General features: G+C 46.3%; 1 protein-coding gene across 1 annotated transcript in view; it reads right to left on the bottom strand.

Moving 5' to 3' along the window:
• LOC122364637 (obscurin-like protein 1) overlaps nt 1-12,816 on the bottom strand; it is a 46,441-nt gene that overhangs the window by 15,154 nt on the left and 18,471 nt on the right. The window contains exon 2 of the mRNA XM_043335221.1: nt 3,679-3,851. Within this exon, the coding sequence (XP_043191156.1) occupies nt 3,679-3,851 (173 nt within the window). The remainder of the gene's footprint in view (nt 1-3,678; nt 3,852-12,816) is intronic.

Here is a 12,816-nt window from a genome sequence, read left to right as displayed (position 1 = left end):
TTTCGCGTTATCATAAATAAGTGGCATAAGTTCAGTCCGCTCCCCAGCCGCCTCTCCTTACAAGGTTGAACCTCGGCCTTCACCCCGAGGTTGGAGCCAGATTGCTGAAACCACGGTCTAGTGTCTGGGTTAACCTTTCTTAATTAGCCCCAAACTGTGTCGTAAGCGGCCGTGACTGTGAGTACTGCGGTGTGCACTTTAGGGTGTCTTGTGAAAGGGCTTACACAAGCACATTATTTATTAGCATTATTTGTACAGGTCTCGCGAGATTAAGCGGTAGGTTTTGCACTTTTACATTTCCGGATATATCTCAGAAACTAATCGATCTACGATGAAGCCATTTTACACGATCATGGCCGGCTTGTTACCCAACAAGTCGATCGCATCTTCAACACTTAAAAGCTTAACCCTATTAGTGGCAGGCTCCTGGCTACCCCATATTAGTGGCAGGGGGGGGGGCTGTTTACGACCCCCCCCCCTTGATATCTCGAGATCTAACCGGCCGATTTTCAAAATTCAAACGGCATTCGATTTGGCTCAACGAGATCTACATTTCTAAAAAAAAATAAAATTAAAAAATGTCAATAGGGGGTAGAGGGGGGTAAAAACGGGCAAATTGCAGATACATTTTAGACTGTTTATCACGGCCAGGTTTCTGAACCAATCTTAACGCAACTTTTACCGATCGATAGAGAATGAACCAGGAATTCACATGGATCCTAAAAATATGCATTTTCAAAAATCATAGGCGGATACAGATCATTGAGATTAGGGGTACACAAAAAGTATAGTAAATAAGGTTTTTGTTGGTACTGTTTCTAAAAAGGGTGGCAATGGTCTTGTTATGTTACAATTTTCTTATGAGAGAACGACTAAAATTGTATTGGTCATGCATAGGCGGTGTCAGGGCACCTATGTTGGGATGTAAAAAATAACCCCCCTTTTTGGACGCCTGGATCCGCCTATTATAGCAAAAACGTGTCAGAAGAGGATGCACAATAACTTTGTATATGTTATCACATGATACCTTTCATTCACTGTTCGTAAAACTGGTGCAGCATCGTGATCTTCGCCAAATGACTCGCTTCACGAATAGGACCCCCCAATTTCCAGTGCTCTGGAGCCGCCCCTGGTAAAGTTATGAACTTGAAATTTTCAGGGAATGTGCCCAATTTAGTTTTAGGAAAAGTCAGAAAATTTCAGCATCGTAGCTTCAGCGGTTTCGGAGATATTCCCGAAAAACCTGAGGGGTGGATAAAAACAACCCCCCCTGCCACTAATAGGGTTAAGACGACGAAGATACATATAGCCTGAAGTACACTAAATTTTCTAGGTGCAAAACCTACCGTTAAAACCCGCGAGACCCGTACCTATCGGCTTGCATTATTACGTATTTGTAAGCTGCAAATGAAGCAGCTGAAGGAATATTGTGATTATTCTAATTTACTCGTGGTGTCTCATTAGTTCCCATAAAAGAAGCTTTGGAACCGTTAAAGCATTACGTACAAATTCGCATAGGTACTTTACCAGTGTTATTGACAAGAAAAACATCAAAATAAAATAAGTAATACAATACTACAATGATTTTAACAATATTGCATCTGAATATGTCCAATTCACATTATAAGGGAAACATATTATCTAAGCTGGCGTACATACACCTGTATAAAGTTCATATCTTAACATCGAAAGCAATACGGTCACAATTTACGATGACAGCCATGAACACCATGCCGCCAAACCGAGGGTAAACACATTTCCAAAGGCCCGGCCGAGGCTGACATTTGTCACAATAGATTGGCGGGTGATTGAGTGATCCTCTGATCGTCACCATTCCCATCAGGCTTCGAGTGGCCTCTCGGCTATGATGGGCCGAGGAGCCGGCCCCTGATGATCCCAGCAGCTCATATCGGTGCAGCGATCAGTGCCCTCGTTGGGTGCGCGGCCAAATTGCGCCCGCGGGGCCAGTGGCCGTGCCAGCGGGCCTCCCCGCTCGCCTGTTACCCATCCGGAAACAAGCCCGATCGGACAGTCGCAGTGTCCGGCCGGAGAGCGCCGCAGTGTCCCCCAGACGGTGGCAGCCGGTCCCGGGGACTTGGGCGGGCCAGGGAATTGGCAGCGAGACGAGACTAGGGGGCGTTTGAGGAGGGTTGGGGGGAATGTAGTACATAGAGGCCGGGGAGAGGTTCAACAAACAGTCGGATGAGGAGACATTTGAGACACTCCGAGGCCGTTACCTTGGCCGTTCGGTAATCAGTCATTCGTGATCAAAAGGAGTACCGTAAAGTGGGACTATTTGAGACAGTGGGGCTATTTGAGACCGTTAAAATCGCTATAAAATGAAGATCGTTTGATTTTTGTGTGATATTTTTGCTCAGGGAGTGTGGAATCGAGTAGTAAGTCGCCTGAGCAAATAATTAAGCATAGATGTTAAGTGGTTTTTATTTTATAGCAATTTTAAATACTGTCTCAAATAGCCCCACTGTCTCAAATAGTCCCACCTTACAGTACCTATTATGATCATTTTGTAGCAGAGGATGTTCATGGCATTGGTACTGGCTTCATTTTTATTGTTGAACATTGTAGGACAGATGCTTGGCTATTTTTAGCAACTTTTGCCGACCGAAGAAAATAAATATGTTATGGGAAATAAAAGAGGCATTCAAACCTAACGTTTATTTTATATTTCTGCAGTTCTTTTCTCTACCATTTAATTTCCTTTTCGTTGCGATTATTTTCCGTCCTTTCAGAAGCGCTGCTCAATGTCCGATGTGGGAAAACAGCGAGCAATCACCGACCGAGACGAGGAGTGGAAGAGTTGAGATACTCGAGGAGAGGACGGGAAACGCCAAACAACATCCGCCAGAGGCACATGTGGAGAGAGGGAGGGGGAGAACACGGCCCGGTGGCAGCAGAGCAAATGGCACGGCCGATTGATTATTGACATCATTAATCTCTGCTGCCGCCGGGCGACGGCCGCGGCCGCGGGAGCTGTCACCCTCTCCTGCTCCCCGCCCCACCCCACCGTCACGGAGCGCTCCAACAGCGCAAACAAACAGATCGCTCTGCCGATATTTGCATTCAAGCCACTCTCTGTTCTGGCTCAGAAGCGCCATCGCCAATAATGTCGCGCGGAACTCGCCATTCAAACCCGCGGGCTCCGACTGAGGGAGAGATATGACAGTGACGAAGAGGGATTCGAATATTCTGTCTGCATACATGTGTGGCAAAACAAATAAATAAAGAAGATGGCGAAAATGGCATTAAGTGTACCTGTGCATACCTTCAGGGACCGTATACCTACCTGAGCATGGCGATACGGCGAGTTTAGCGCTTTTTAATGTCTTTTCGATTACTCTAATTATTTCCGACGTTTCGATTCGAAACATCAAATTTCGAATCTATTCAAACGTGTGGAAAGTGAAATGACTAAATGGGGATACCTACGTCGCATAAGCAACGCGAGAGTGTAGGCAGACGATTGGTTATAACAGAAAGGTTCAGCCAAACTGAATAAATAAGTAAACCGTGTCTTAGAAAATGTCACACCCTGGTGAAAATGTCCTGGTGCTGGGGTAGTACGCTTACCAATCTATCCCAGGTTGGCCACCTGGCAGTGCAGGTGCCAAGTGTTACACCCAGTTCCGTCCTGGTGCTGGGGTAGGGTACGACGCTTACCGATCTGTCTCCCAGGTTGGCCACCTGGCAGTGCAGGTGCGCCGGCTGGTTGGTGCGACTCGTCACCTCCCGGGCCTCGGGTGACGTCACAAACTCGGGCAGCTGGCTCTGCGACGAGGTCTCATTGGGCGGCCGGCCCGGCGGTTCAGCGGCCGTCGGAATGTACGGAGAGCCTGGAACGAGCAGAGAGACGGTCAGCAGGCTGGAGTCGGGCGGCTGGAGCGGTCAGCAGGCTGGAGTAGGGGGCTGGAGCGGTCAGCAGGCTGGAGTCGGGCGGCTGGAGCGGTCAGCAGGCTGGAGTCGGGGGGGGGGGGGGCTGGAGCGGTCAGCAGACTGGAGTCGGGGGGGCTGGAGCGGTCAGCAGGCTGAAGTCGGGGGGGGGGGGGCTGGAGCGGTCAGCAGACTGGAGTCGGGCGGCTGGAGCGGTCAGCTAATTGAGCTGGGAGGGGACTGGAAGTCATGGGCTAGACGACTGCTAGCTGGACTAGGACTTTGTGGGCTGAAACGGTCAGAGTACGGGGATTCAGGTGTTGGGGTCGTCAGCTGCAGGGACTGTAGCATGGTCAGAGCCTGAAATAGGCCAGGAGCAGGTCGCGGTTAGTTGGGGGATTCAGGAGCGAAACAGGCATATATTTGAGCTCAGGGTTCGGAGCAGTAGACCGGTTTCAGTTCAAGGACTGGACCGCCAGCAGACTGGAGTTTAGTAGTTGAAATGATGACAATAACCCGGGGACTTAAACGGGAACTAAAACGCTCCGTCGTCTTGAGTTCAGGAGCCTGAAGAGTACGGTGGGCTGGGAAATGGCCATCGTAACCTCACAATGTTTAGGTGATTCAGTTCTGGTATTATTCTAAATAAAACTCGGCAAAGTTTAGTGATGGAAACCCGAATCGTCATGACATGCAAGACGTCCGACGGATTGCCTCGTCAAAAGACCAAAACTGTTATTGGTAGGAAGCACTGAGTTTATGGTTCTCGGTATCAGTTAGTTCAGGTCAAGGGCAACAATTTGTGGCAACAGTGCCTAGGTCGAGGGAGCTCAACTACAGTGGCGGATCCAGGGGGGGGGGCAAAATGGGCATTTGCCCCCCCCCCCCAAACGGCATGATTTTAACATTACGCCTATGGACGATGCATGGAAAGAATCGATAAATATTTATGGTTTGCCCCCCCCAAACCTCTGAGCTGGATCCGCCTCTGCTCAACTATGAGCCTAATAGCTGTGAAAATATAAGGTTTATACATTACAGTATATTGGAACGAATTGCCTTGCATATGGAAGATGAAAAAGCTCATGAATTGAAAATTTGAAATAATATATCAGAACTTGAAGCGGTTCGAAATGTTTTCTCCGAAGGGACGGGAGAAGTTCAAGAACGAAAATGGCTCAGATTTCATAGTATTTCATTTCATCCATCTAAGACCTAAGTGAATCAAACTTTCATGAAATTCTCTCACATTTCGTTTCAATGAACTCATGCGTAGGATCTATGATGATCTATGGTCTTTGCTGAGATAAAATTTTCATGTAATAGAATGCAAACTGGGTCAAAAGCTACGGACTAGCCGTGCAAATCATGAGTTACTTTACAATGTCATTGGCCTTGTCACAGCAAATTTTAGCTTATTCCCCATTGCCAATGACGTTTAGCGAATAGCTGTGCTGGCTGTGCTGTTGGAGAATGATTCGAACGGGCAATCTCCATCTATAGGATATCATTTATGAGCAAAGTGACAGCTTTCCATTTTCCCGGGACCAGTTTCATCGAGAAAAATGAAACCCTCGACGCATATGTAAAACACTATTCGCTAGCTGTTCAATGTAAATCTAACAAATCGCACATCTTGCCGGTCCAGTGCACTGCTCAGCCGTGCAGAAGGCAGAGTTGAGCATTGGGGGAATGATTCAGTCTGCAAATTCGTAGCCAGTTGATTTTGACGACAATATGCTATCAAATTCATTATACATATTTTCTTATGATACAAAAAAAAAACGTTTTACCAAATCAAGACTGATACTGGAAATTTAGCATTAATGAAGCATAATGACACATTTCACCGTGCTGGCTTATGACCAGCGGATACACTCGAGCACAGAGGGCAGGGTCAGTGGAGAGGGGTGAGCTCACCACAGCGAGTCCCGGGGCCGGATAACACGGCCATCACTGCGGCTTTTCGCCCTCCATTTGTCGCACGCCGGCAAGCAAAGTTAATCGCCCTAACTAGCCTGTAATCCCGTTATATTGGGCGCGCCTGTAATGAACGCTGCTCTGTCCGGGGTCACGTAGGTCGCAGTGGTCGGTCGTGCCCGGTCGCAACGCCGGAAGGCAACAGGGGCCCCGTCGTATAGCGTGCCGCTAAATGACGACGTGGTTACGTAACTGCGGGCACCGTCAGTGTTAGCGTTCATGGCACAGAGCGAGTAGCCGATTGAAGTTTTCATACCCGCTTCGAGGAAATTGGTGCTAGTTTGATGAGGGATAATTACGGCGGACATTATGCAAATAGTTTGGTAACAGAACACCATATGAAGCCTGTCTAAGGCTGCTTCAAAATCAAACTATTCAGCTTACGTTATCAGCAAGATCTCGAATATTGGAATTAAATTAACTGAAATGAACGCGAAGCCGTGGTAAAATCATTAACGTCAAGGAAACTGCTAACTTTTTCGTAAAGTTTCTTTGAAATGTACACAGTGTGATAGGCTTGATAATGCGTTTGGTGTTTGCCTTTAGTTCATGTTGCAAAAACATGATATCTTAGCTTCGATGCCAATTCAGAGAGACCATCTCTATCATCGACCGTGAATGGCCCACTGATTTGATTGGCGGCTGTTGGAACTGAATGCCCTTCCACAGAGGTCTCTAAGGTACACAGCGTTGCGGAAAGTGGCAAGGACATTCGATAGATCGCCAAAATGTGTTGAAAACGGTTCGATCAGAGTTTTGAAAGCCCAATGCTCAGGAAATCGGAGCCAAAGACAACTTTCTTCAGCTTGCCTCTTGAGCTATGAAAGGCGCACAAAGTTCCGTGAAAATCTGTTTAAAATAGCTGTGAAAAATTGTACCAAAGCACAATGCCGTTTGAATTTCGAAAATCGGAAGCCTTTGGCCACTGAAGGGGTATTGTTAGTAGAAAATATAAACATGATGTGGAAGTTAAATAATTATTTCAGCACATAATGAAAAAATGTAGCTTTAAATGAATTTACATATTAGAGAATGGATTCACTCAATTTGTTCAATCGGTGTTCTAGAAAGATAACAATGAAAGAAGAAAATAGAACGCGCTGAGGAGCGTTTCTGAAGTGACAGGGAAATGCCTCATGCGTATATATGTAGTGGAAATAAAGCTTCGAAGAGGTGCTTCATTACGCAATATAACATTATTTCATTCAATGCAATTTATGTAACACCTTTCTAACGACTGCGGAGCTTCAGAAATGGAACAGTTTGTAGCAATATCGCTGTTCCCGGAACCGGCGTCTATAATTGAGTTGGCTGCCCCACCGGGAGGTCGCCCTAATGGTGCCATGATGGGCTCGCAATGACGATGGACGCCACCATCACGGATTGGCCGATTGGTGCGGAAAGCCGCGATAGACATCGGGTCACGGCTCAGAACGCAGCAGCAGAGCCGCCGCGGGCACCGTGCCGGCAAACAGAATGGGGCGCGTCACGGAACCCAACTTCCCTTCGAGCAAGGTGTATTGTTCACTGCCGCCGGCAGAGGTCGCTGAGTGGCACAGCTGGCTCCAGCAGACACGCATCAGGGCCATGCATGCCCCGCAGTGGGTCATATGTCGGCAGGCAGAGGCCGAGTGGTCGTCTTCAGTCGGTTGTTAGTTGTGAGTAGTGATGACGGAGCTTCGATAGTTCAGCCTCGTTTCTATGTCAGTGTCGGTACTACTGTTATTGCTTCTAAGTTCAAATAAAGCGGGCCGGATATGTTTCAGGTCCACCAATAATGCCATAAAGCTGGATAAAAAAAATATCAACAGCAGTTCAAGACTCGTGAGACGTTTGCCAGGCGGGTGGCGAAACTAGTCAAACAGACAGAGACAGATCAGAGAGAGCAGAGAGAACAGAGAGAGAGAGAGAGAGAGAGAGAGAGAGAGAGAGAGAGAGAGAGAGAGAGAGAGAGAGAGAGAGAGAGAAAGAGAGAGAGAGAGAGAGAGAGAGAGAGAGAGAGAGAGAGAGAGAGAGAGAGAGAGAGAGAAAGAGAGAGAGAGAGTAAGTGCCGACCTGTGACTTCGACTCTAGCAATGACGCACAAACTTGGAGCATCCTTGGCCGGAGAACTGTGCCCGGTGCTGTCCTCATGACTACTTGAGCCGGGTGAGTGCCGCAATCAAACCGTGCGATTGCTATCCTCGGTCTATAAAGTCACAGACTGGCGGATCATTCCCGCTCATACAGAACAATTTCCACAATGTTCGGACAAAGTAGTCCGGAAATGGCCAGCGAACCACTGCCTGATGAGAGCCATCACCCAGCCGAGCTCCTGTTCGGAGATTGATGCTCATATTTCGGTGGCCCAGCTGGTCAAGTAAGGTAAGAGCCTAGAGGTGGGCGAAAAAGCTTATCGATCTGGCGCCCGCCCAAAGCTGGCCGTTGTTCTGTTGTTTGAGCCGGTCAGAAGAAACAAATGAAAAGGCAACGGAGAGCTTATCTTGGCTGAAACAAAAAGATGAGATGACAGGAAACGAGGTTGCGAGCAAACATGCCGAGCGAGACAGAATTACAGGAGTATGAGTGGGTCGTTTGACGCTCATCATGCACCATAGGCAAGAATAGATGAAGTATTGACAGAAATAAGAGCTCGACGGCGTTCAAATCTAGTGCCTTTTGGCATTGCAACGATCAGGAATCGGATATTAGTCAGCTAAATGGCCTCTGACAAAGTGTTTGTCACACCCTCTGGGAGGTTCGCTCGTCCATTGCCAAAGAAACGCATCACCGCAAATGATAGCAAAACTGCTCTTTGGTTAGTTAGTGTAAGCACGTACACGACGCACATAGCCAGGGCAGCTGCAAATTTGGTTATACAAATGCGATGTGACATGAGTCAACGTTTCAGCAGCTGAAGCTGACACTTCACTATACTCAAATTTAGAATCTCCTTGATGTTTTCTTGTCTTCTTATTATACACATTCAGGTACTTATTATACATACACATTAGCCGTTTTCACGACGGCCATCTGGTACACATTTGGTGCACATCTGGTACAGATTAGGTGCAGATCTGGTCAAATCAGGTTCAGTGTGTCTCTTAGCAGCTATCAGCTAGGGTTGCACTAATTGCTTATATGCCTGCTTTAACCCGCTCCCGGCTGGGGGGTCCTGGATTTCCACGCCCTGCTGGGGGGGGGGGGTTTGAACACCCCCCCCTTCTAACTCGGCTCCTGGGCCACGTAGCGATACGCGGAAGGCGGCGTTCGAAAGAGCGTCAAAAATAATGAGGAAATCAATTCGGTCAATTTTTTGGTCAGGTCAAAGGTCAGGTCACCAGAGGTCATTGAAGGCAAAATTTCGCTGATTTCCAGGTCGAATGTCGACAATTTCCAAGAAGCCAACGCATACCTCGGGAACCAATAGAGCTACAGCGCCGCGGAAAAGCGTATTCGATAGCCCTATTAACGCCCTTTCTGAGTAATTCTCTCAGATTTGACCTAACGTCAACGGTTTTGCCTGCAGGGGGCAAAAACTGCAAAAATAGCCGATTTTTTCGGAAATAGTTTTTCTGCAATAACCTTTGATCCAAGCCTTGTACGAGCTTACTTTTACCGGCATCGTGTTCCTCTCGTCAAGACGCATCGAATGAACTATAACTTGACCTTGAAATGTCAACTTGAAAATTTGACCTCAGGTAAAGGTCATGACCTGACCGGAAAGGGTCATGTTGCATATCAGTCGATCCGTATCGTCGAGCTGAACACATCTAAGGCGTTTTCATCGCTCTAGCATGCCTCTATCAAAAGTTATTTGCGAAAAAACTGTTAGATACCATTCGTGACCTAAGATGACCTCAGGGCATAAACAGGGGTCACGGATACCATTTTCATGTTCATTGTGTCTAAACCACTTGCAGTTCAGTGTTTGGGAGTATTCATAATGTCTTTCGTCCAAAAGAGGCGCATTTCAATTTTCTCCCATTGACTTATAATGGGGACGTCGCAAAATTGACCGGACCTTAGGTCATCGATATCAAAATTCTGAGATAAACATTTTGTACATGCTATTGCTCTTAGCAATCGCTGAAAGTTTCAAAGGGATCGGTCAGTCGGTGTAGCTATGACAGACATTGAAACTTTTTATGAGGTGAGGTCACTTCAAGTGACCTGGTGACCTGACCTTGAATGACCTTGGTCTGAAATTTTCACAACATGTGTAGAATTGATGTATGATAAGTGTACCAAAAACGCGCCGCCGTTTTTGAGATATTCGCGAAAAACCACAAGGGGGGGTGTTCAAACACCCTCCCCCAGCAGGGCGCGGGTTAACATATTATCAGAGAGTATCATCTATTAACCCGCGCCCAGATGGGGTCTGCCGAGCAACGTGGTCTGATGGGGGGGGCCATTTTGGCCCCCCCCCCTCAGATCTCGAGAACCACGCAACATAGCGACAAGCGGTAAACGGTGTTGGATAGCCCCAGCGGGGAACTACCTTGTGACCCAATTTCATTGACCTCGGTCAAACCGATGACGTCACAGGTCAGGTCAAAGGTCGAATTTTTACCGTTTACAGGCATTTCAATAAATGCGTTGTAATATCGAGTAAAATGCATTTCATTGAAAATCATCGATGGAGAAATGTTCTTCAAACACATATTTTGCTATTTGAGGTCACTGATACCAGGTCAGGTCACAGAGGTCAGGTCACTGGGGGGTCACAATATGAAAGTGTCGTGTGATGCATGTTTTATGGTCCATTTTACATGACAAATGCGATTATGTGGGTCAGACAGACTTTAGGGCCAGCTTAGGTCACGTTTTGGTCAAGGTCAGGTCAAGGTTAGGTCAAGGTCAGGTCAAATTAGGTCAAATTTCAAAGTTGATATTTTTGCATAAAATGGGTATCGATTCGATGCAGCTCGTCACGGGGAGTTCAATGGTAGTCTCCGTTTTGCGCTACGAGGTCTAGAATTGCTAAAAATTGAGTTCAAAAATTTGACGTCATCAATTTTTAACAGTTTTTTCGCTATAACTTGGCCAAAAAAAGAGGTATCGATCTAAAATTTGGTATGTATATCGAAGAGCGTAGGGACTATCACATATATTCCGTTTTTTTTGAAATTCGAAAATATTTTTGGAAATTTTTTGAGTTTTTCTAAAAAAATCAATTTTTTTTATTTTTGGGGGTCAAAATCCCAAAATTTCGAAAATCCGAGATAGCAGTTTTGTAGCGCCGTTTTTTCTCTACACAACCACATAAAGAACTTTAAAATTGCTTGTTAACTGTAGAATTGGTGAGCGTTTCAAGATGTCATGTTTTTTGCTCATTTTTGCTCGAACATGACCTCAGTTTGACCTCAATAACTCCTGACCTGAGGTGACCTGTGACTTGAAATTTTGTGTGAAGGTGTCAAATTGATGCCCGGTAAGGTACCCAAAATTTGGCGGCGCTGCGCGCCGCCGTTTTCCCGCTATTTAAGAAAAACCACAGGGGGGGGGCAAAATGCCCCCCCATCAGGGCGCGGGTTAAAACACTGAAATAAATTCATAAAATGAAGATATTTGCTGTGAAAGAAATTAGGTGCAGATTTGGTCAAATCAGGTGCATTCGCCGGATAGCCCGTCGTGAAAACGGCTAATATATCTTCTCATATGAATATTCCGTATTGAAGACGGAATACGGAGTACTGTTAACCCCATTCATGATAAGTGTGGGATCAGAACGTCTTATTCCTTTTTATTTTGTTTTGATTTCCAATTGGTGGGTGACCCCCTTCGGTAAATAAAATTCATCCAGCGGGGGAGACGATCGTTTGCATCCGGTCGCGGATCGTCCGGTCAGCGGTGGGGCAGAGTTCGGGGCGCCGAGGAGCCGCTCGAGGGCAGAGCGGGGATCAATGGTCACCCGCCGCCCTCCCTCCCTCCCTCTCCCTCTCTCGGTAGCTGGTCAACCCGGCCGCCCGCTCCAAATACGGATATCACCAAACGTAGAACATAGCTGTGTCTACTCTCTGCACGCATGAGTTTTGTTCAGAGAATATGAAACTCCGAGAAAATACTGTTTATGAGGCTGCTGGTGAAACTAGGCTTGATGCATGATTTATGTGGCTTGTATATCGAATCTGAGACCCCATATGATTATCATACTAGCATACCCACTCAAAGTTGATTGACGACTTGAGTGTCTCAAAAACGCAGAAAAGCCTGCTTAACCCGCGCCCCGCTGGGGGGGGCAGAATCTGCCCCCCCCCCTCCCGTTTTTCGCCAATAACTTCTAAACGCGTTACGCCAGCGACGTCAAACTTTCAGTACCTTATCATACATCAATTTGACACGTTCCCTGCAAATTTGAGCGAAATCCGTCGGAAAATTTTTTGAGAAATTGACGTTTTAGTGACGTCATGTTCGCCATTTTCGCCTAAAAAACGGCAAAATTTCAAACGCCGCTAACTTCTTCATTTTTAAAGGAATCAAGACGTAACAAAAAAGGTTATACGTGATTCTACTTTGTCTATCAAATGGCTATCTCGGTTTTTTGAAAATTTTGGATTTTGGCCAAAAATTTTCCAAAAAACTGACTTTTTTGGGAAAATATTTATAAAATCCAAAATTTTGAGTTTATCGAAAAAACCGGAATATATGTCAAAGAAGTGGTCTATGTGCACCTACATACCAATTTTGAGAAGAATCGGTTCAAAAATGTGGGAGTTATTCAAAACTTTATGACGTCACGACACACAAAAATTTTGAAAAATGATTTTTTTGGAAGTTCTAGACCTCGTACGGAAATAAAAATAGCACCATTCGATTTGCCGTGAAAAACTGCATCGGATAGACACCTTTTTAGGCCTTAACAACCAACTTCAAAATTTGACCTCACTTGACCTGACCTTGACCTGACCTCGACCTGAAATTCATCCAGAGGTGGTCCATATCACTTATTGAGTGTGCCTATTGAAT

This window comes from Amphibalanus amphitrite, unplaced genomic scaffold (assembly GCF_019059575.1).
Source record: "Amphibalanus amphitrite isolate SeventyFive unplaced genomic scaffold, NRLGWU_Aamphi_draft 000688F_arrow, whole genome shotgun sequence".
Lineage (NCBI taxonomy): Eukaryota > Metazoa > Arthropoda > Thecostraca > Balanomorpha > Balanidae > Amphibalanus > Amphibalanus amphitrite.
The sequence above is the reverse complement of the archived record's forward strand: the minus strand, read 5'-3'. Positions and strand labels throughout refer to the sequence as shown.